The sequence below is a fragment of the Aplidium turbinatum genome, chromosome 6, assembly GCF_918807975.1.
Source record: "Aplidium turbinatum chromosome 6, kaAplTurb1.1, whole genome shotgun sequence".
Classification (NCBI taxonomy): domain Eukaryota; kingdom Metazoa; phylum Chordata; class Ascidiacea; order Aplousobranchia; family Polyclinidae; genus Aplidium; species Aplidium turbinatum.
This window is the reverse complement of record NC_137477.1, coordinates 10,991,545-11,015,690: the sequence shown is the minus strand read 5'-3', so window position 1 is coordinate 11,015,690 and position 24,146 is coordinate 10,991,545. Positions and strand designations below refer to the sequence as shown.

General features: G+C 36.0%; 1 protein-coding gene across 1 annotated transcript; it reads left to right on the top strand.

The window, feature by feature from the left end:
- The first annotated feature begins 881 nt into the window (after positions 1–881).
- Positions 882–23,474, top strand: LOC145772061 (protein FAM227A-like). The gene is made up of 16 exons (XM_082583872.1): positions 882–1,095; positions 4,455–4,616; positions 5,224–5,277; positions 7,541–7,590; positions 9,412–9,552; positions 10,327–10,425; positions 10,964–11,068; positions 13,019–13,259; positions 13,716–13,788; positions 14,508–14,601; positions 17,099–17,155; positions 18,438–18,578; positions 20,014–20,108; positions 20,815–20,889; positions 21,363–21,435; positions 22,518–23,474. The coding sequence occupies exons 1-16, from the start codon at positions 975–977 to the stop codon at positions 22,593–22,595; spliced, it is 1,659 nt and encodes a 552-aa protein (XP_082439998.1). The 5' UTR covers positions 882–974; the 3' UTR covers positions 22,596–23,474.
- The last annotated feature ends 672 nt before the right edge of the window (positions 23,475–24,146 follow it).

Below are 24,146 nucleotides of genomic sequence, written 5' to 3'. Positions count from 1 at the left end.
GGGTAGTACCAAATTTAAGTCATAAGTAAAGTAGACAACCGGAAAACAGACATTGCCGTCGGCTGCAGCGTGGGTCAGGTGTATGTCGGAAGGCGTACACCGATGCATAGAGCTCAAGTCCGCTTTCCCGCAATGCAGGATAAAGATAAACAAACAAACATAGCTATCGTTGGCCTAAACTTAGTTGAAATATTTCCGTCTTATAATACACTGGCAAAAAATAGCGCTAGAAATTAGCGCTGACGCTGACGCCGTCAAATTCTTTAAGAGCTTACGCAATACTTTACGCCGTAAAGTTTTTAGGCAATTCGCGCTGACGCTGACGCCGTCAATTTATTTCAATGACGCGTACAACACTGCTTCAGTGTTTCTAAATGTTTTTATAAATCTTCTGATTTTATTATTATTATTATTATTTATTTGCATCAGGCACTGAAGAGACAGGCCCATATTCATAAACACATATGTTGACTTTTTATGCAAAATACAGAGGTGATCACATTATATTGTATTGAAATTTTAGCACAGAGCGATTGGTTATTTATTTATATCTTTTATTGTAGGGACATCTCACACAGACCTTCGAAGTTCTGTTGAAAGGCTCTACAACATTTACATAAGACTAGCAGCCTACAAACATTAAATTAAATAAAAAAAAATTAAAAATTAAATTATTGGAATTTTTCAGTTGTTATGAAAGAATTTGATAGTAACGAACAACCTCATATGGATGAATAGCATCTATGCATATTATGCATTATGCATATCTGAAGCAAATAAATAAATAAAAACTAAGGACCTTAGGAATATTTGATGAAAATCGCATAGTGGCGCTCGTGAGGGATGTTATAGAAACGATACGCTGCTGTGAGTGTGAGGTTTCAGCATCTCATTCTCTGGTTTCAGGCCATTGATGGCTTTTTGTAAAAAGCAATTTTTTACCTTCTGGTCGGCAAATTCAATAAAAGCAAACAATGGCGGATATCCGAAAACTTGCGTCGCCTATGAGCATATGCGAAGAAGATTTATTTGATGTGTATAAAAGAATTGACAAAAAGAAAAAGCAACTGAAAGAGCTACAGAAAAAGCCTGCCTGTATCCTTTTTTAAATTTTTAGCAATTCTGAAAAGAATCTATTAGTATTGATCTAAGTCACCCTTCTATTGTTATTGCGTAATTATTGTAAAAAATAATAGCTAAGAAAATAGACCAGCCTACAACCTGTAAGCTGCTGATACAACTTTATTTAAACACAGGAATTTACAACAATAAAATAAAGTTTCTGGTTAGGGGCATTTGTGCACAATAGTTAACACAGACGATTGATTATGCACAATATGGTACACTGGCACATAAACAACAAAATTTCATGTATTTAATTTTAAGGGAGGATTTTCTGAAAGTTTACCTGTCAATTGGTTTATTGCCTGGCAGTGGCATATGCAGAAATGTTTCATGAGGGGTTTTAAGAATACTGCATGAGACCATTTTTACCAATGTTGACTTTACTGCAAAAATGAGTTTAGGTCTATGACAGATCACAAAATTTAGGCTTGTAATTATGCTGATGATGAGGGCTACAAAATATTTGAGCAAGCTTCACTAACATTACTGTACGTTTTTTTGTTAAAAATTTGTTGTTGGTTTAGTGAGCAATGCAAATATGCCATGTAAAATATGAATGCAACCCACTGTCAATCAGAATGTGACCTGTTATTTCTGTGGAGTAGGAAGACACTTTTGATTTGAGTTATATTAGGATTGCAATTTTTAGCAGAAAAGAATTTTGAATACTCGTTGCAGTGCTTTACTTTTACTTGGCGACAGAAAAAGTAGGTCCGAGATGATAACAATTTCTACAAAGTCTGCAATTAATTACACTGGTCAACAGCACGTTCTAATCAAAGACCCAATTAGGCGATTTTTGAAGGATTCTTGACCATGTTTCCAAAAATGTCCATATTTTTTTTCCAGCACATGAGGTTTTGTTGTTTAAATTTGACCTATAGCAATGCAAATTTGACATAATAGTGACAATTTTGACCTTAAGCTTACACAAGGCGGACTTCACAATGCATTGTGATTACCAGTTGTATTTTTGTAGAAATGTATTTTTATATAACTAAAAACCGTACGTAAAAATACCTAACATATTAAAATGCAAATGTGCTCAAAACCTGATGTATTAGAGAAAATAACCAGCGCTAATTCCGAATCAGCGCCGAAATTTCATCTTAAAAAGATTACTTGTATCTGATTGTATAGTTTAGTTAAAATTTGTCGACCATTGTTATTATTTACATAGTTATCAAATGAAGTCAAATTTTGAAATATATACATTGTGTCTTGTTTGAATCACTTCTAAGTGAAAGCAGTGTGTTTACCTTAGAATAAACAGTTTTTACGCAATCCAATCATTTTTTGCCGCTTTCTACCTTGTAAGCTACGATGCTCATGCATTAGCACTTCATATTTCTTTTCAATGCATAAAGACACCAAATTGCTATGATCTCGAAATCAATCAAGATAAAAAACTTTTTCATTAAAATGAAACAAAATTTTGTTTTAAAAATGTTTTACCATAACATTAAAGTTGCTCATGCTGGGCATTGTCCCATCAAACAGCGGAAAGAAGCTGTTGCCTACTAAAACATAGACTGGCCATCAGCGAAAAACAGACCGGATATTCAATAGTAAATAGACCGAGTCCACACTAATTGTTTTCAAGGAGTCTCACTAAACTTATAAACAACAAATGTAAGTGAAAAATTTGTAAATTTTGATACCAGCTACTCAATTTTTCATTACTTGTTTTGTCACAGATAATTTCTTGGCTCTAATTGCTGTATCATGGCACAAATATGTGTTTACTAAACTCAGTTTACATAAAAACTAGTAATATGTTATGTCTGTGAAGGAAAGTAGAGGATGACTCATTTAAATAAAGCAATAATAAGCAATAAAACAATGCAAAAAGTATTAATCTCTATAGAGGAGAAGTTTTAAAAGTTATTCAGGGTTCCTCAAAAACCAAAATACTGATAACTTGAAGTGTGCTACACCGCTGTAAAGATTAGACCTACTGTGTAAGTGAAGAGTTAATATGTGGTAAAAAACTTGAAAATTGCAAGTAGAAGTTTGCACATAACTTAAAGCTGTGCAGGTTTTTGTCTGACTCTCTTCAGGAGCTAATGTCAGAATACATCTTTATAAAAACTCTCGATCCAGTCTTATGTTGCCGAAAGAAATTTATTCATGCCCTAAAGCTCCTTTGTTAATTTGAATTCTTCTGATTAGCCAAATCTACATTTTGTTTTTCTACTGTAAATACGTCACCACATTTAGGTTTATTTTATTCTGACATTAGCTCCTGAAGAGAGTGAGACAAAAACTTGCAGCTTCAAGCTATGTGCATTGCAACCTTCTCTTTGCTGTATAAGTAGATGTCAAGCATTGCTTTTCCTATTGCTGGTCCGTGAGCCTATTATTCTTTTAAAACTCGTTTGTGATAGAAAAAAGGTTGGGTAGTGGGTACCACTGTCTTAGAATACCCTATTGTATCAGAAAATCAGGGCTAAAGTTGAATATGACATTTTTTGCCAAATAAACTTACTCCAATCTACAATATGGTACTACTACAATGTGTGTTTTTATATAGCTCTGTATCCATCACAGATGTGTGTTGTTACTCAGCACTTTACAAAGCAGACAATGAAGCTTGTCCTTTGCGGTAAATGAAACTCCACTCTGGTAAAAAATCATAGCATCAAGTTTTTTTCTTAACCTACAAATATCGGAATTTTCTCTAGTACAAAGCTTCATTCATAAATGATAAATTTGTATTACAACACAAACTATGAAACATAAAATACATCTAATTAAAAATTGTCATAAAAGGATTTCTCACAAAAACAGACATTTCAGTTTTTAACAATATGGTACTATCATACCGGTAGTTAATTTGACTTGAACAGCAAACATTCACTTTCGTATGTGCAAAGCAAGAAATAAAATAAAATGTTTTTTTTTTAAATCTGGTTCAGATTTTTGTTCCTGTTTTGACATTTTATTGTTAGATTTCAGTGTCAAAGTTTATTGTCAACGTTGCTTCATTAAAGCAGTGAAATTCCAAGTAAGGTTGTGTTTCAGATTGTGAACTAAAATACCACACTGCTGATTTTACTTCATATAAGTGAATTTTTATATAAAAGATATAAAAATATTATGTAGAAATTCAATACAATTTAATAAACGTTGCAATAATATTACAAATGAAAACCTAACCAAATGTATACTTTGCAATAATGAAGATCTACTTCTGGTGCATGCTTATGGTTCATCTACCTGAAGGAAATTATTCAGAATTCACAAGCCATCACCAAATAAATAAAAATCTGTCTTTTGGCAGTCAAATCAATATCAAAAATATTTCGTTCCTGAACCTTCTAATACAGCCTTTTTTGTTGGGTCTATTGATGTTGTAAATGAGAGGATATCTAATTTGGACAGCGTCTTGGCAATATACGACAGCAAACTTGCAATAGAAAGCCAGTCATCTTTCCTGGATGAAGTACAAAAGAAGTCGACTCCTAAGCGCCTCACTCGTTCAGCTAGAGGTGATTATTTTTAAACTTTTTGTTTGTGCATTTTTTTAATCTTCATGTTTGCATTTTATTCCTTATTAATGTGAGCTTAAGATAAAAGTTACTTCATAATTAGTTTCAACCAGATTGTCTTTTTCACTTTATTTCAATTACCGGTAAAGACTACTGTTGTACTAGCATCCTGGATAACTTTGTTGTTTTGTTTTCGAAAGGGATTTCTGCTCCTCAATAGTTTTCAAATCACTTATGAATTGCTTTTGGTACTTCTTGATCGTATTTGTTATTTTGTAGAACATTTTAAAAAGTGAAGTTGATACTTTGCATCATCTCATAGGACAATTTTAAAAAGTATCGAGAGCTAAACATTCTAGTTTTTTTATAAATGGTTTTGTCAGGTTAATAGACTGAATTAATGTCTACCACATGATAAGCCTACCATGTATAACATTTGCTATGTTCAATGTCTCAAAAAAGTATCTATGAGCAAAATAACAGGCTATGTGAGAAAGGCTTGAAATGTTACTGTTACCACTGCTAATTATCTCATGCTTTTTCTAAATATGTCAAAATTTGAGATGTTGAAAGGGCTACGTTTTAAATAAGTATTTTTTGCTTGCAGCTCGAGAAGATAATGAAGTAAAGGAGTTTGAAAGTGCTTTTTCAACCGATTCAGGTAAATTATAGCCATGATTCTTTACATTAGTGTGCCTTTCTTGAAAGAATTTGATATATGAAGTTTAAATCTGAAGTTTAACTTCATAGCTTCATCAGCAGTTGTCATTTTAGCTTATAAGCACAATAACACATATTTTCCAAAATACTTACATCATGTATTTTGTGAAAACAACAGAATTTTAAGCATATTGCACTTATTACCCAAGTCTATTTGTTGCACATATTTGTCATTCTGATAAACTATAAACTGAATTTAATTATCAGTTTGTAGGGTTTTACCTATCCGATGCCCCCAGTGTAGGGTTTTGGCTATCTGATACTGGCTTTTTGTATATTAAAGGGATAATTTAGTCTGTCTAGTCTAGGGGTATGATTATTAGGCTACCTACAAAAATTAAACAAGTTAAATGTAATATAAAATATATTTATTATTAATCAATTTTACAAGTTCTAATTTGGGAAATTGAGAAATATGTCTAACCAATTTAGTTCATTGCGATGGGTGTCAGATGAGTGACATTCTCCCATCGTGAATCGACATCGACATTCTCCCATCACTCTCCTTTCACAGTCTGTTTCTGAGTGTGTATTTTTCAATTCCCCGCTTATTTCATAATATACCGGTAGTGCCTTTTTATCAGTAATAGCCTATCAGAAGAGTTATGAAAGCGAAACCGGTTACATAGTTATGTCGCTTCAGAAATACAGATGTGGTGAGCTAAATTCCGTGAGAGTGGCATTTGTTAACAGGACGCGTGACCTAAGTTCCGTGAGAACAAAATTTAGGTTTTGAATTTGCAGCGTTGACATGCATTTTGCAATTTTGATAAGTTTCGGTTAAATGTTAAAATATATATTTGTTGGTTAAAAACATGGTACATGTTACAAGTTTACTCATATTTTTTATTTGTTTGCTAAATAGATGCACTAACTTACAAAGTCTTTAATCTCTTTTTTATGTTTATATTTCATGCAAAGTTTGGGCGAAATGGCCCGTTTCAGTGAGTCCGATTTGGTGAGTCCAATTTGGTGAGTCCGATTCCCTATTCGGTAATTTTTTTAATTTTTTTTTTAATTATTGGGTGCTGTAGCCTAATTATCATTGCCGTTTTAGGGTTAGGGGTTAGGAACTCACCGAATCGGACTCACCGAATAGTAGCAGGCCCAAGTTTGGGAGATAGTAACATGTTAAACTTGATATTCTGAATTAGTTGCAAGCCTTAGTATAAAATGTTTATGCTAAAATGCCATAAAAGAATCTAGTGCCTTTATTTCTTTCTTGTTAGAAAGTGTAAGAAGTGGGTACATGGAAGATGTGCAAAGATGAAGTGGGTGGAATGCAAATCCGGAATCCGGAGATTATTTTGAATGTGCATGATTCAAGAATATTTAAGAAAGAATAGTTTGTCCTGTTGAAAAGCTAAATGATGAAGTGGAATTGGTGAATGCCTTATGCTATCTAGGAGATAGGTTAAATGCCGGTGGTAGTTATGAAATGGTTCAAGTGACTACAAGAGTAAGGTTAGGTTGGGTGAAGGTTAGGTTGGGTTGGGTGGCCGAGTGGTTAGCGCTTTGGGCTCGCAGTCGAGAGCCTGCATGTTCGACTACAGCCACCCGCTTGCTGTTGTTTCTCTGGGCAAGAAACTTTACGATAATTGCCTCTACCCAGTGATCGATTTCGAGTAATGGGTAGTACCAAATTTAAGTCATAAGTAGAGTAGACAACCAGAAACAGACATTGCCGTCGGTTGCAGCGTGGGTCAGGTGTACGTCGGAAGGCGTACACCGATGCATAGCGCTCAAATCCGCTTTCCCGCAATGCAGGATAAAAACAAACAAACAAGCGGTGGTGAGGTCAATGTGTGGTGTGAACCTAATGGACAAGAGGAATGCTGAGGAACTTATGAATTTGCTTGGGTTGAATGAGAAGTTGGCGAAAACGAATAGAGTGAGGTGGTGTGGGCATGTTTTGAAGAGAGATGAAGATGATTTTTTAAGAAGAACCCTGGAGTTGCAAGTGGGTGGTTGAATGAAGCAAGAAAGACCCAAGAAAACATAGAAAATGCAAGTTGAGGAAAAACGCTGCTAGGTTGGCTTGAAAAGATAAGATGCTTTAAACAGGTCGATGTGAAGATAGGGTGTGAAGGCAATTGCGGCACGTGAAGACGGATCCGGCCACTCTTGGTAACGGGGACCACCGGGATTAAAACTGGACTACCAATACCAGAGCTACTACTAATTTAAAATGTCTTTACACACAGCTGACCAACTTCAAGACACAAAAACTATGAAGCGAAAAATCTTTACAAAGGTACCATAAGAATTTCATTTTTATACAGAAGTTTCTTTATTAAAGCTTGATATCTTTAAATTTCTGTACCTCTAGTCTGCACTTACACAAAAAATCTTGATGTCCAGTTTTGCATTGTTTTGTTAGACATTTATTAGACATGCAGTAGATTAGCCTATTTATTATTTACTGTTTTACATTTACTATTATATTTTTTACCTCTCTGACATTTATGGCTCGCTTAAGCCATTTGACGTATGAATTTTTTGGAAGCTCAAATTTCCACCAAAACTATCTGTAGATAGCATTTAATATAACCATATAAATGCAACTTGGATACACTGCGGCAATTAACATAATTTGCATGTTGAATTAATTGGCTTGATGAGAGAGAACGCTTTTGACAGGTCGATGTGCAGGTAGGGTATGAAGGACTAAAACTATAGCCTACTACTACTGTAGTCCCCACTTATTAAGCCCAATTGGGTCCGGTCTGGAATTTCTGAATTTATAGGAGTGGCAAAGAATAGTCTCTGCTTAATAGGCCTACCCGTTTAATAGTACAGTACAGGGAGAGGGTTAATCGGCTTTCTTTTAAATTTAACTTTAGTCCTGGTTTTAGAATACAACAGGGCATTCTAAGACCTCTGGGGGAAAAGTTGAATTTTTTGTCAAAAACCCCCCATATCCTCAAAATTACTTTTTGCATTTAATTGCCTAATATTGCCTGAAACTGATTTTAAGTGGATATGGTTATATTTATTTGTTAATTTAGCCAGCTCGATATCCTACGAAGTTCGAAAATAAAACTTTGTGAATAAACTTTTCAATCTTCTTTTGAAGTTACCGATGATCTAAATCAGGGCTACTCAACTGGCGGACCGCGGTCCGAATCCGGACCTTCTGGGTGTTGATGGTGGGACCTTGAGATTTTGGAAGAATAACCTCATTGCCATGTTTCAGGGCTTCTTTAAACTGGTTTCTACTGGGACGAAGCAATTTTTACTGTGATTATTCTTGTTGCTACGGGGCTTCGACTCCCATACTCCCCAACACTTTCTCAGAAACTCAATTTGAGTTACATTTTACCTAAAAAAATGGTTTGGTACAGATAGTTCAACTTTCGTGGTTGCGTGTGAAATAACTTATTCACCGGACCGCTAAAAATATTCAGCTTGTCAAACTGGACCTTTGTTAAGATTAGTTGAGTAACCCTGATCTAAATGAATTACTTTTGTAAGGATGATAAGTGTGCTTACGAAGCTGTACTTGTGAGGTAAAAGCTGTACAATACCTTTCGATCAATTTGATGTGGTGGCCTATTATCTATTTCTTCAATACAGAATATGTGTATTTTTGGTACGCTTTTGCGCATGCGCGTAGTCATGCGCACAAATCGAAATGACCACTTTACCATGCTTGGCGATGAACCAAAACCAGAAAAACTGTTTGCGGCTGTCTTGCAATGTTATTAACGTGTTTTAGTACCGGTACTGTAGCAAATGATATTTAAACTGTAAATGTCACAAACAAAAAGTGACGTCAATGCAATAAAAGGTAATTAAATGCAAAAATTAATTTTCGGGGTAGGAGGGGGTTTTTGGACGAAAACTTAAAAAAATTCTAAAAGTTTAGAATGTCCTGTTGTATGTTAAAACCAGGTTAAGTTGAATTTTAAGAATCTGAATAATCTCCCCCCCCCCCCCTATAAATAGACCCATTCGGTTAATAAGCAAGCGGGGACTACTGTACCAGTTAAAACCTTTCAGTGTTATATCGCTTGATGTGTTTGCGTTGTGTCAAAGAAAACTATATACTTACTAAAGCTTTAACTTTTTGCAGAAATCTGACGAGCCTCAGCTGGTAGAGCTTCAACAGTATCCAGGATATAACCCCACCACACCCACGGCGCTTCCTCATTCGCTAGAAACGAGTACAGTGATCGATCACGTTATCAATGCACAAGTTGATCTTCTTAAAAAGGTTCGAGTTTGTTTTATGTCTTCTAGTTTCTACAGTAGCCCACGTCCCAAATTCATTTGCAAGCACGTTTGAAACTCGCTTGCAAAGCCTTCCAAGTAGAAGGGAGAAAAAATGAACAGAAATCATTCTGAAAATTGTTAACTAAAACCTTGAAATCTACTTCTTGAAGTCACGACCATAGTAGTGTTGCCAACTCATTTTCTATTTTATTCTATTTCTGGTCTATTGATGTGGTTACGTGTGACTTCATTTATGTGTCCTTTAACTCAGATATTATTCTTTCAACACCGACATGAAGTCATATATTTTCATACCGTTGTAGCAGATAGGTGATGTTTACCTGTAAATGTTTTGTATGTCAACTATTACTACATGATCTGAGCATTTTGTCAAATAAAGACATTTGTTTTCATGAGCGGATGCATCTTATATGCGAAAGTCAGTGTGGTAAGATTGATTAGTCTTCACTCTTCATGCCCTGTCATTAAGCATTACTTAGTTACATAAGAAAGTGAAAGATTTTTATGTTAGGTAACATAGTGAAGCAAATCTACTCTCGTTTTAAGCTAGCAACAACTTGATTCTATGGTGCCAAAGAAAAGGGACCACATTTGTAGTTTTACGCCATAAGTATTTTGTGCTTTATCTTACGCTATTTTAATAAAGTTGTGACTATCTTGCTCGAACGCACTGCAGACTCCTATACTGTGCTGTCACCTTTTCGGTTGTTTAGGTCAATTTTTAGTTTTTTAACTATAGCTTATTTCACATCAGCCTAGATATAAGAAGGTCGTCGTAAAGATGATGTACTCGAAAATGCAGCGGACGATACTACAGGACGCGTTTTGGTGGTTTTTCTTGAACAAATTTCACGTAAGTTTTTCTCCTTTCTTAACCACTGTTATTTTGTAACTTGTAATAGCTTCCAATGAAAGTGGCTCTAGTGTTCCGCCCCGTCATTGAATATTGTTTAACTTTCCTTACTGGTATTACATCACTTCACTGGTCTTATTGGCAAAAGTTTGATAGGATGTGTTTAGTTTATAAAAGAGGTTTGTTGTGGGGACTTAAGAAATGTTTTTTACCTATTTATTCCCCTTCTAATGTACTTTGTGGCCTTCATCTCCTGGGCCAGAAAATCAATCTAACATGTATTACCTTCCTGCTAATTTATTGTTTCATATGAACGACTGAGGTTAGGCCTATAACTACTTCGCTGTGGTTGGGTCATCACGGAGCCTACTTACTGTAGCTGTGCAAGTTTAGAATTTATCACATAAATGGCCAATTTTTTTCGCAATATTTTTTTTGTTAAGAAAACCTTTTTGTTTTTCGTCAGTGATACCTCGTGATACCTCGTGATACCTCGGTAATGAATTTCAATTTAACTATTGTTTTTATATTTTTGCAGCCAGATAAAGACATTCAAAGTAAACTGTTCAAACGGATTGCAAGGATATATGTTTCCTTTCTTCTCATATCGCCAGATACCAAGTTTAAAAATGTTTTCGCAATGGTTAGTATTGTCCAGTTGGAAAAGTACTGTGGTCATCGTTGCCAGTAATATCGTTACCAAAGACACTCTAATGTGTTTGTTTTTTGTTATTACTTATGTCCCTTAGTTGAAGATTTACACCAAGTGAACGCAAGGAAGCAGGCGCGGATCTATGGGGGGGCCCGGGGCCCCCCGAAACTTTGTGAGAAATTGTTGAATGGTTTGATATGCTTCTAAACAGCTGATATTAGTCCCTTAGCGGACTTAACTTATCCCGGGGGGGGGGGGGATTATCTTTCGTTATTATTAAGGTTGAAATTATCCATCGATTATACATTTTAATAGCAACACTTGTTGGAGCTGGCTCAGCTGAAACCAACGCTGAGCCAAATGACGTCAGTTGAAACAATCTGAAACCTGAATTGTTTTATAGTTTTTAGTCTTCATCATAATTTCAATCAATTACCGTAGGCTATATGTCTGCAAACATACAAATATCCAATTGGTCATGGACACTGCAGTGCATACAGGGTTTTAAACCAGATTTCAAGTTTACTTTGCATGCTTAGCAATTTTTATTCCAGCAAAATTTATTGATGAACATGGCTGTTTTAATATCTATTTTATAGCATATCGTATCGTATATGTCGTAGTATCATTGTTCACAGTGGTTGGGGGTTACAACCCCCCCTTTGGCACGCGTGTGACGTCGCGATATTGAGAATGATGCTTTCAGTCTCTATGTCTCTAAAACAAAGTTTGCCTAATTTTAAGCGAAACTGCATTAAAAGAGCGAGTTTTGCCAATACCAAACATTCAAACATCTCTGCCAGGAATTAGCAACAAGAAAACATAGAGACTTAGCTTTATTACCGAAAAAATGCCGAAGAAAACATGATCTTATCCTTTTGCTATGCCACCGGACAGCACCATTTTACAGGAATATTTATACCCATATTTTTGTTGAAAATGTTATCAGAATGCACCGAATTCAAAGTAATTTTTCAAAATTTTCTGGGGGAGGCCCCCCAGACCCCCCGCCGCTGGGTGTCACCTTTGGCGAACACGCCGTCGGGCTTCGCCCGCCGGCCGTCAAAACCCCCAAATTCCTGCCTACGCCACTGATTGTTTATATCTGTTTTATCTTTTTCTTCCTTTTTGATTCATTTTCAAATTTTCTGGCCCCCCCAAAAAAAAACTCCTAGATCCGCGCCTACAAGGAAGCCAATCTTCGTGTCCACATTCAACATGCCATTAAGTGTTCTGCCAAAGACACAGCCGCATGCTCTAGCGGTGTTGAACAATCGCCCTTTTAAGAGTCGTACCAGGGCTCTCACCACTCGGCTACGCAGCCGATACTATGTTCGTCGAAATGTGCATTACGTTTTTTCTTTTAAATTGTGTACTTTTATGTCACGAAGATACCCAGGGTCCAAGAGGAATTTTCCAAAGTGGTGCTATGCCCAATGCCCATTTGCGGCTTGTATAACTTTCAAATATATTTTCAGTTTAAAACACACGTGGAAAGTTCAACAAAAACAACTTTACAGCTTTTTAAAAAGTGTTTTTGTCTGTAGCTCTTGAACTTGTCCGTAGGTCTTTGTCCTCGGTACAAATGTATATGCTGGGGCACCTTTTTCTTAGGCCTGAAAGGCTACATATTTGAAAATGTCACTGCCTGTCTTTTGATCCGGTTAGTTTTAATTTTGCTGCTATGTTGCTCCACATGTCTTTGCTTTTTCTTCATGTTGATTTTAGAATTGTAAGTTTGGAAATATTTTGTTCCAAATCATCAAGTTTTGAAAAATTAACTTCTCTCGTTGCAAATTCATCAGGTTTAAATCTTATGCATACCATTTGGTTTGTTTATCTCTTAAAACAAGATGGTAGAATTTTCTTTTTACAATTTAATCTAGCACTGACCGAGATCCTAATGAATCGGAGGGCTTTTCCAATATAGACTATTTTTAGAGTTATTCCAACATCTTGGCGCAGTCCGTCTATTCTGCTTTTTGCCTCGCTTTCCCTCAATCCTGGAGGCAGTTTGATGATCCCGCGTTCAAGGAGACCCTGCTATCCACTTGTACCATGTGGATCGCTGGGATTCGCCCTCGTCCCCGGAAATATGAGATTTGGAATTATTCTGCTCTTGAACCAAAAGGGATGAGAAAGGATGAGTCAATGAGCAGCAATAAGGCAACTGAGAAGACGTGTGAGTCACCACTCTCACATAGAATTAATCTCAATTTGTATCTTGACATTAGTCGTAGTCAATTAGCTTTGTAAACTAAAATCCGTACAGGCGGTCCCGCATGTGAAACAAAACAAGTTCGCTGCTTATGTCCGTGCAAATCGTAAGTAACAATGTAGCCACCTCAGCAATAGACTATTAAAAAACTTCGACGCACCACTTTGAATCAAGGCGTTAGATGTAGGCTCTTTTTTTTTTTTTATTTATTAAAATGTTTTTGAACATTATTGTGTTCCCACCAAGTCAAACCGTTTGACTGGAATATAAGTTTTAATGGGGCCATGATTGTGATCTCGATATTATTTGTTTTACAATTATTTTTCCTTATTCATTGGGACTACTAGCTTTGTCAAACCCGTTTGGCACAATCTCATTGTGATCCAACTCAGCGAGATTGATTGTATTTTCTTCATATAGATCGAAACAAGCTTAGTCCAGTTTCATCCGGTATATCTGCAAAGACAAGATCTGGTTCCCGATCACTTGCAAGGTTAGAACAATTTCGACCATTTCAGTCACGCATTTTTTTTTCATTTTGATCTAGTAGCCAATAGCCTACCTGTTTCTGAAAAACAAAAAAATTACACAACCATTATGTGAAAATCCAATTTTAATAAATGAAAGAATTGTGACTTGAGACATTGCCATCTTGGTGTAGATTAACAGATCAGACGTGGGTTTAAATTACCGAGGACTTCCATTGAAGCCCAACGAAGTAATGCAATGCATCAACAGCCTATTGCAAGATTGCTTCAATCTTATATCATTAAATCAGATATTTTATCAAAGGAAACAGTCCTGTTAGCAATAGTGTTATATTTTGTTACCAGTAGTCCGTTAGTAAAAAAGAAACGGCTATATTTCAACGAAAAATAATTAACTTGCAAATGCTTCACCTTTTTCGATATCCTGCAAATAACTAAAAGTAGAAAAAACAAAATAACTTTGCATCCGTTGGGCCGAGGTTTCATTTCATTAAACTGACGTTATTACACGGAACTTATGCAAAACTCGGACTAGTGTTGTTATCGAAACAGGTTTTTCATATGGCGGAAGTAGAAAAAGGCATCTCATATTTTTGTTGATTAATTGAAGAGTGTGTTTAATTGTTCATTCTCAAAGCCAGAAACTCTTTTGGAAGCATAATACCCAAACGCTCTCAACTAATATCTTGGTGTTTCAAACTTATGATTTCAAGTATTTTTTCAGAAATTCCGTTGGTCGCTCTGAGGCTCCGTCTAGCGTTGGATCAGGAAAAAAATTAGCCGACATTTCTCATCGCACGTTGGCACGAATGGCGGAGGTGAGATTGATATGTTAGCAAAATGATCGCTTTCATAGCAACAATAGTTGATATTAGTAAACCACTGCACAGTTTCACAGGTCTTTAAGCTCCCGGCAGACATGGCCACCGGGAAATCGTTGAACGGCCTCTGAAACCAGTGGCGGCTCGTGGTATTTATAGCAGGGGGTGCTGCAACCGGAGGTAGCCTATACGTGAAAGAGCGAGCGCCAAAGGCGCGATGCCAAGGGGTCTAGGGACATGACCCCCATAGATTTTACCTTATTTTAGTGGTATTTCATGAATTCTGAGGCTATTTGAGCAATTAATTTCCTGATGTTCATCAAGTTTAAATAGGCTGTTTTAGCATGTGACCTTTGGCCTTAACTTATTATCGTAAGTTAACAATGAACCTAGGTTACATTTAATTTATAAAAAATCAACCAGGTTTGGTGACCACAAAAATTTATTGGTAGAGCTTTTCTTAAATTTAATTTAACAACACTGATGAAAACCTAGTCTAAGCTTTATCTTTTTGTGGAGAAAGCAAAGCACATTAGTCTAACCATGTAACAGCATCAGTCGCAGCCACCTAATATCGTGCTTGAAAACAACAGTATTTGCAACAGTAGCTAGCCTGACCACGTGACCAGCAACTGCAAAATTTGCAGTTCGAAATTGTGGGATTTGAAGCAACCTGAGCCAAAATATGACGTCACAATTTCTCTTTGTTCTTCTTTTATAAGATCGCAACTGCAGGGCTTGCAGTTCAGAGCTGCCAAATACAAAACTTAAAAAATCATCATATTTTTTAAAAACCAGAAATTATGAAACTTCTAGTCGGTAGGATCTATAGAGAACACGAGAAAAAACGTGAAATTAATAAAAAAAATAAAATACTGAAATGTGCAGGGGGTGCTGCAGTTTTGCAGTTTCTATGGACGAGCCGCCACTGTCTGAAACTACCGCGCCGGTAGGCCATGTTTGGTCGCCTGCTTCAACATTTCTCCATTTCGTTGGTATTCGAAACGTTTTTGTTTTTTTTTCTTCACTCGCATTCGCAATCTTTTTTCACAAACAAGGCAAAGTATGATCGTCGTTGTCGACCTATAAAAATTCGTAGACTAGCGCTACACCTACTTGGGAACCAGTGCGTTTAAATACAACTGCATGTACAGTATGTTTCAGGGCCTTGTTTGAGTTGTTGTCACCTGAGTGAAAGCAAAAACACGATATCTTTAAAGGATTTTTAAAAACACAATTTTTTTAACGGATTTTTTGTTTTGGCTGCCGGGTGCGAGTATTTGGCCGCCGGGAAGAAGCTTTGGTAGGCCATGCTTGGTCATCTGAAAAATAAACGAGCATAGAAGCCCGGTTTAAGTTTTTTGTAAAACTAGCTGCATGCCACAGAAATTTCATAACAAATCGGCAGAACATGCACCATGAAAGGTTATGTACGCTCCTATACGGCTGAAAAGGAATTTAACCGTTTTGAAAATTACTTACATTATTATGATTTAAAATTGGAGTGTGCAACTTCTACCACGGCCATCTACAAATGCGGTTTGGTTTTGTTTCAATTTGAAGAATTTTTCAATTGTTGACCATTTTCCACTAAAATGTTCTAAAAATGATATATTCATCTTTCCTAATTAACAACTGTCACAACCCTATATATACAGTACCGTATATAACATCTTCCAGCCTGAAGTGTAACAAAAAATGCAAGTTTTATAAAATTTCAGTCAGGCTGAAACCAGCCGTTAGCAAAATATTACAAAAAGCCGCTTTTCTCGGTAGCTTTGACCTAAATATATGCCAATAAAAGTCAAAAATGACATTTCACCTTAATGATAGTCATCACTATTAGCACTACCCACGACAAAAACAGAAATGTTTCTTGCAAATGCAAATGTAGCATTGATAAAGTGATGTGAAAGGTTTCGTTCTAATCTTTTTCTGACACGCTGATGTAAACATTACAATAATAAGTTAACACACGTAAATCTGTATATCGACGGTCGAAAACAAGAAAGTCGTAAGTGACATTTTGAGAAAATCCCTTTTTTGCATTTTCAAAACCTATGCACTTAGGGCTATCTATTACTATTTTACTATTATAGTTACAGATATTAATGCTCAAACTAAAAGCATTAACGAAATTTAAAAAATAAAAAATAATTTGTTTTTTTGGCCTTTTACTCCAAAGTGTAAAAATGCACTTACGACTTTTTTGTTTTCGACCGTCGATATATGTAGGCTGCATACGCTTTGGTGCTGACTGAAAGAATATCGTATTTATCGAATCTAAAGCTTCGTCTGTACATGGGAAACTCTGTTTGAACAAGTTTGACTGGTGTCGTTTTAAGGTTTATTTTAATTTGAGCACCCGGAAAATATTGAAGCTTGGCTTTTCATTTTTAATTGTTGTATTTTTTTTAATAATTTATTCTTTACAAAAACCATCACCTTCTCTTCTGGTTTTGTTTTAATGCCCGCTCCGTTTGGATTCTTACAGCCGATAGAAGATGCTTCCATTACTCGAAGGGTTTCAAAAACACAGCGGGAGCTAGAGGTAAGAACCTTGTTGTATCACGACAGTTTTTTAAGTGAAGCTGTTTGGCTGCTCAAGTGATATATGAAAATGCGCAATTAGACGATATTTTTATTTTCAACCCTTTGTGATAGATGCTAAATTGCAACACAATCAATTTTTTCGGCGTTCCACCTGTAACCAAGTTTAATAAACTGGTCATTCTTATGTCTGGAGATGTTTCAAAAATGTATAATGGCAGCTGAATGAGAACATGTATGAAGGACAGACAGTTGTTCAAGCTTGCTGGGCCTGCATATAATGGCTACAGTGTCATCATGCATTGCATGATTTTTTACGACGTTTTATTTTATTCACGTTTTAATTCATCTTTCCTTACCTTTTTTCAACATGCTTTATTTTGTTATATAATTTCTGAAAGACTTTTGAGGTTTTGGTACAAGCTTCAAAATGTTTTGTTTTCTGAAATACGTTCGTTCCGAGGCATTCCTTCCGAGGCGTTCGTCCTGAGCGTTCCTTCCGAGGCGTTACTTAATGCGGAAGTTTTTACTTTTTTCCTCATTATTACCAAGGATATTTATATTAGATTTTAGGAGTAGGCAATTTACAGGAAAGTATGAAAGTTACAAAAGAACAGAACAACTATAGACAGACTATCACTTTAATAGTTTTTACAATATTAGAGGGGCATTCGAACAATTTGCGGAATGCTCTCACAACCGAGCGCGAACAGTTTTGAACGTGTCAACCCGAAACAATGCCGTAGGGATTTGTTAAAGAAATGTAATTTTTTGGCCCATGGAAATTCAGGATTCTAAGATAGAGCTAACATCAAATTTTCGGTAATGCTTGATTGCAAAAAAGCGGAGATCATTCAGGCATTAGGCCTATAGAACGTTTGTTGGGATCATGCTTTGAAAAAAAAACTTGCGTTTACGAATAGATTGAAAGATTTCGATAAGTTGAGAAGATGTTGAAGATATGCGCATTGTGAAAGACCAACAACCTTAATAAATTACTTATACAGTTGTTGTCTCATAAAAAACGTAACATCGCTTCATGTTATTAAACATTTATTTCAGGTTATTATTAAGTGGCTAATGTATTTAGCGCCTTTTTCCCTTTTATTTTATACCTCTTTTTCTGCTTGCAGTATCGTTTATCAGCAATGGAATATTACGCTTTGCGCATTGTTAAGAGGTTGCAAATACAATAGAAATGCCAAAGATATTTTTGTTGTTAAATCATTGTGACTCGTAAGTTGGCAACTTTGAAGCATTAATATAATTGTGCGGCTTTTCAGTCATGCGCTGTCGGCCGAACCATCGAATTTGACCGATGTGTTTTCAACTTACATGGCGGATCGCCTCTTTTGAATGAATATCTGCATCAACGAAAGCTTAGCAATACCACAGGAACGGACCATTTAGTTCGAAGAACCCAGGTGACTTAGAAAGTAGTTCGAGCGTTTACAATTGCTTTTGCTAGGCAAGATAGTTGGCAATTTTGTAAGTTTTTTGATAAAATGTTGTTTCCAATACGCTAACAATGGAAGACACTTAAAGGCATACCGTCGATTACGGAGTGACGCCCCTTTGAGTATAGACCTTGATTTCTCTTATGATTATGCACAGCACGCTGTTTTTAGAAAGTCTTTTTTAAATTATAATCAAAATAGTTAAGCTAATAAACCTTTCAAATTTTCAATTTATCAACACAATTTATAAAAAATGTTGTTTTGGTCGTTTATTGTTGAAGAGCTTAGGACTTTTAAAGGATTTGAAAAACAAGTTCATGGTCTTCATCATTATTATCCGACCATTCAAAAATTTAAATCAGACATTTGGAAGCGTGGTACCTAAATCGTTGACCTGGCTTTGTTATGATATTAGCCATCTGCGGATATTATGTATGGCCTTCAGCTGTTCTTATTCATACGTAACGTCGATCTACCAGCATAGAGCTATTTCCTTCTGTCCTTGACTGAATTTTAAAGTTGTGATCGCAAAGCGGAAGAATTTAGATAAAGTGGACCGGAAGGCAAGGAAGCCAACCTTCTTGTCCATCTTCAGGCATGCCTTTAAAGGGATACTAAAGGAAAAACCTGACTTGGCGATTTTCCACGTTCTTTGTGTTTAACTTGCTACCATAAAACGATTTTTAATAAAATTTTGCCCCATTGCGGTCTGACCATCATTGCGCGCGTGCTTTTGTCAGAGCTTTCAAAACCAGAATGGGCCTGAGCAGCGAAGCGTGCGACTGTACAGTCTACGTAACAAAAGACGAGCAATCAGCTGATCACGCAACAGTTGTTACTGCCGGCGATTTAACTGTAGGCTACGTATGTATGTACATCAAAACATCAGATTTCAACATCAAAACATCAGACAGTTTGCTCAAAACCTCAGATCTGATGTTAAAACATCAGATGTTGTAACGTGGCTTTGGTTATTGCTGTCTTTAGTGACGTATTCTCGAGCTGTGTTTGCACTTTTTGGTCATTTTGAAAAAAAATGAAAATAAATGAAACATTGGACTTTGGGTCTTGCCAGCGCCATTGAAAACAAATTTTTTTCGATAATTTTTTTTGAAATGTATTCTTGAATGTTCAGTTTACGCATTTTAATGCTTAATTCCCGTTTGAAAATTTCATTTAGTATGCCTTTAAGTGTCTTGTCAAAGGCACAGCCACATGTTCTTGCGCGGTGTTGCATTAGCGCTCTTTCGAGCTAGTACCTCGGCTATTGCATGTTTGAGAAAGAAAAAAAATCTTTCACTACCAATATGATCTAAATTTTATTCACTGAAGCCAAACTGCACTTTCAAATTGATCATTGGTCTGATTAAAGTTTCATTTTTTCATAATCTTGATTGTTCAGATTTGCAAGTACCCTTCGAAGACAGCGCGAACGTTTGAAGATGTTATTCAACAAGGCGCCATAGATTCGAAGAAAGCTGCTATAGAATTCAACAAGTCAGTTTTATTTGGTCACATCTTCCCATTGTTTTCTACTGCAATCTATTTCCGCTGGAGTAATTACTCGGCCAGTAACAATGACAGATTTTGCTATCTGGGTTATCTTTTTCGAGAATCATAGATTTTTAAACTTGTTTTTAACTTTAAGTTTTGGCAATTTTCAATTTTTTTCATTGTTAGCTTATACGTTGTTGTTCACGGTTATTGTTAATAAAGAGAAAGCTACTTTAAACCAAGCTGTGAAATAGATAAAGTAAAACAATGCGTCGTCTCTACACAGATGATACAAACTTATCAATATATTAAACAAGTTACTGTAGATCTGGGTGCAACCTATATCACCTACTCAGGGAACATCGCGAATCTTGGGTGGTAAAAGGATAGACCCTCGGCCCCAGAAGCTCACACGACGACGACGACCTATGCAAGCTTAAGATGCTCAAAAAATATCCGGTCCAACACACATTTCCTCAATCTTTTCACTTTTCTTTTAAGATATTTTAATAACTTAAATTTACTTGATTCCAAATACCGATGACTGTGCCAGGCTACTGCTATTCCATGCTTCCCATTGAAACTGATCGTTGCAATAAACTGTGAGCTGACAGCTACTAAAGGTCGTCCTTATAAAAGTACTTTTTGCAACAAGTGAACGTGATTTTGCATATGGAACTCGCGCATCAAATACTATTTTACTTTGCAGGCTTCACGCTGAGCATGAAAAAGCATGCTCTGAATTCACACTTCGTCAGAACGAAGACCAACGAATATTCAACATGTAAGATAGAATGCAAAGCTTTACAACAATAACAGTATAATATGTTCAAACAAGGCCAGTAGGGTGTGCGTTGTGCAAGGTCTTGCATATGAAAATATCTCTTTAGCTAATGTACAGTGTTTTGCACTTGCCGCCTAAATGTCTTAGAAGGTTGTTTAACTCCTTTCTTCAAGAATTTTTTTCAATAACACGCTAGGAATAAAAAGGAAATGTCAGTTACAATATCCAACAAACCAACACAAAAATTAATGAAAAATTGGTGGCAAGTGTGACAAAGCCAGGCCTGAAACTAACATGCCTGGAACTTTATAATCTACTTCAAAGTTTGTGAAAAAGTGAACATTTTTACAAACTCTAAACCACTGATTGTTTTTATACATAATGCAACAAAGGTTTAAATTTAAAGTCAATAACAACTTGCACTCATTGCACTGTTTTTTATTACCAAATGCTTTATTACTTTTTTTTTTTAGAAAATCCGGCAAGTTATTGGCAAAACCTCGACTTGTACGAAACCTTAGCAATTTGATACAAATGGAAATGAAGGTAAAAGCTAAATGTCTTTATTTCCATCGCGAACTTGTTCTATTATAGCCTGCTGATTCTACTACATGCATTATGATAGCTTCTGTTGTTTCCAAGTATGAAATGTGATATTTCGAAACTTGAATTCTGGTCTGCTTTGGTTTCTGGTTGGTAACCAGGGCCGTTGAGAGGATATTTTGGGCCCGAAACCAACGATATCATTGAGCCCCTAATTAAGATATTTATAAGACAAACACACTGTATCCTAAACATACGCTCTGGTTTTTTCATGTTTCTGAGCCCGAGTCTAAAAGTACCCCTAGACCCCCTCCCAACGCTACTGTGGGTAACATTGGATACTACAATTTATAGCAATTTAAACCTGGTTAGTAATGTGTCAGGTTAAAGATTTAAGTTGGTTGAAGTGAGATTCCTTAAACTTATTTCCTTGACCATGTGGCAAAAGTTAGAAAAACGGGGTTAGTTTTTCAGAAAGTGTTAATCATCTCGGGTAGAGGTTAGGTGTTGACAGTTTTCGTTTGCCATTTCGGTACCGGCTACTGGAGAAATTACGTGATTGTGATTCTCTCCTTTCTTAACTTCCGAGCCGAACCTCCAGAAGGGTTAAATACGTGACAATAGTCAAAGTTATTGGTCAAATCTCTTTTTTGTTTCTCGTCTATCACCAGATAGCGAATCAGTCGTTTTTTACATTAATTCAACGTCTGCGGACGTGTCTTGCCAAGAAAATCCGCCTGTTCTCGAAAGGTTTTGAGCCAGCAACCTTTCGATTGTCGGGAAACGCTCTCATTGGTCACTGCTCAGGCACGTAACCAGCTCGGTGCAACAAACCTAAACCCAGTTTGGCTTTTGGCATATATTTTAACTCGCTTTCACACAGCATTAATTTAAATAAATTAGTCCTGTAGTCAGTATTGGTTTTACTTTTGGCAATGAAGAGTTTTCAAGATCTTCATTTATAATCAAGTCATAAGTTGATCATTTTAGTGAAAGAAAGTAAAGTGTGTAGGTAACTTCAAACATTGAGCAGATATTGTTCAATTTGACCATATTTCCTTAATTCAAGCGGTTGTTTTTCGCAGCGTGATCCGGACGAACTGAACCGTGTGGGAGCCACTGCCGCACTCCAAACAGCACTGGCCTCGGAAACTTCCAGCTAAATTTCACTTCATATCTATCGTATTATGTTAGTCTGATTTCACGTTGCTTTTGCAATTTACCTTTGTTTGATCAATCTGAACATTTGTTCCCTAATCTATTTTTGAATGTGGTGTTATAAGCCAGGTTTTTATGTAGTTTGTCAGTTGCTACTGAATAGCGTTTTCGTTTTATCATTTAAAACCTACCTTGGAAAATATTATCAAATTTACACTTTTTTGTGATATAACCTACTTTTGCACACTTTTTAGTTTTTACCTAAACTCGACAAAGTGAGTATTTTCTCTGTTTATATGTTACCTGCAGAAATTTGTATAAAAAAATCAGCATCTGTTTACCTTAAATTGACAACAAACAGCAACTTTAAGTTTTAGGCTACCCTAACACAACATTGCAATTTTCCAGCAATTTCTAAAACTGCGATTTGGATTTTTCAATAAATTTCACCGTAAGTTATGACAATAAATAACAAATTTTAACTCAGAACTAACAATCCTATAATAACTATGTTAGCCTTTTTAGAAGATACTATTGCAATTCGATTTTGAAGTTTCATGTCTGAAACTTTGCTTTTTCTGTTTACAAGCATTTTTTTAATTACCTGTCATTCTGATTTTTTCTGATTCAATCCGGTTTACCTCTGTTTGTCACTTTTTACTGTTAAAATCATATGCTGCACTGAATTGCGAGCCTTGATAACTGTGACTTAAGTAAAGCTGAATATGGCACGTATACTAGCCCACACATAATATGTCATTGCACAATTTCATTCCAACTCTTTTGTCATCTAATGTTGTATGAATGTATTTGAATAGCTTGCTTAACGACATTTTTTGTTTACTGAATTGATTTGATGAAATTAAGAGTCTTTTTTGTACAAACTCAAGTTGAAATTTAGACTTTCCACTCTGGATGACTTATAAACAGTAGGTTGCTGCTAATGAAGGTTGCTTCATAGCTAATGGTAACATTGCTTTACCTTGGTGAATGGTAGTATCCTGATTGATTGGAGCAATGAAAGGAGCCAGTCCAAATTCCTAGATAGCCAATTTGCTGAAAACACTTTTAAGTTGAAGACCTGCTTCAGCCTACATCGCCATAACCAGTCATTTCTACTAAAGGTATAAAAATCAACTTTCTTCCCATATCTATCCGACCAATCTTTCCCAGGTTGCATGTATTTTAGCAGAGGGCGAAGCTGCTTCATCTAGGCTTACTATTGGGTAGGTTATAGGCGTTATAGCAGTGACGTAGCTGGACAGGGTATTTAAAGGGGACAAAAATAACTGTTGGGGAGGCAAACATTTTAATGTATGAAATAAAAAGTTTGTTTAAAAATGTAGCTTTTGCATGCTGCCAAACATTAATAGAAAACGAGGGTTGAGTAGGTAATGCTACGAGGGTATTTCTATGATCTGATGCTTTAACCAGAAATTTAATGAAAAACAATTTTATGTTCGTGTTGGTGATGTCTACTCAGCCTGGATATCTAACCTTCTCTTACTCCTCTGATCCGATAGGTCGGCTAGATTAAAGGTTTTGTAATGTAGTGA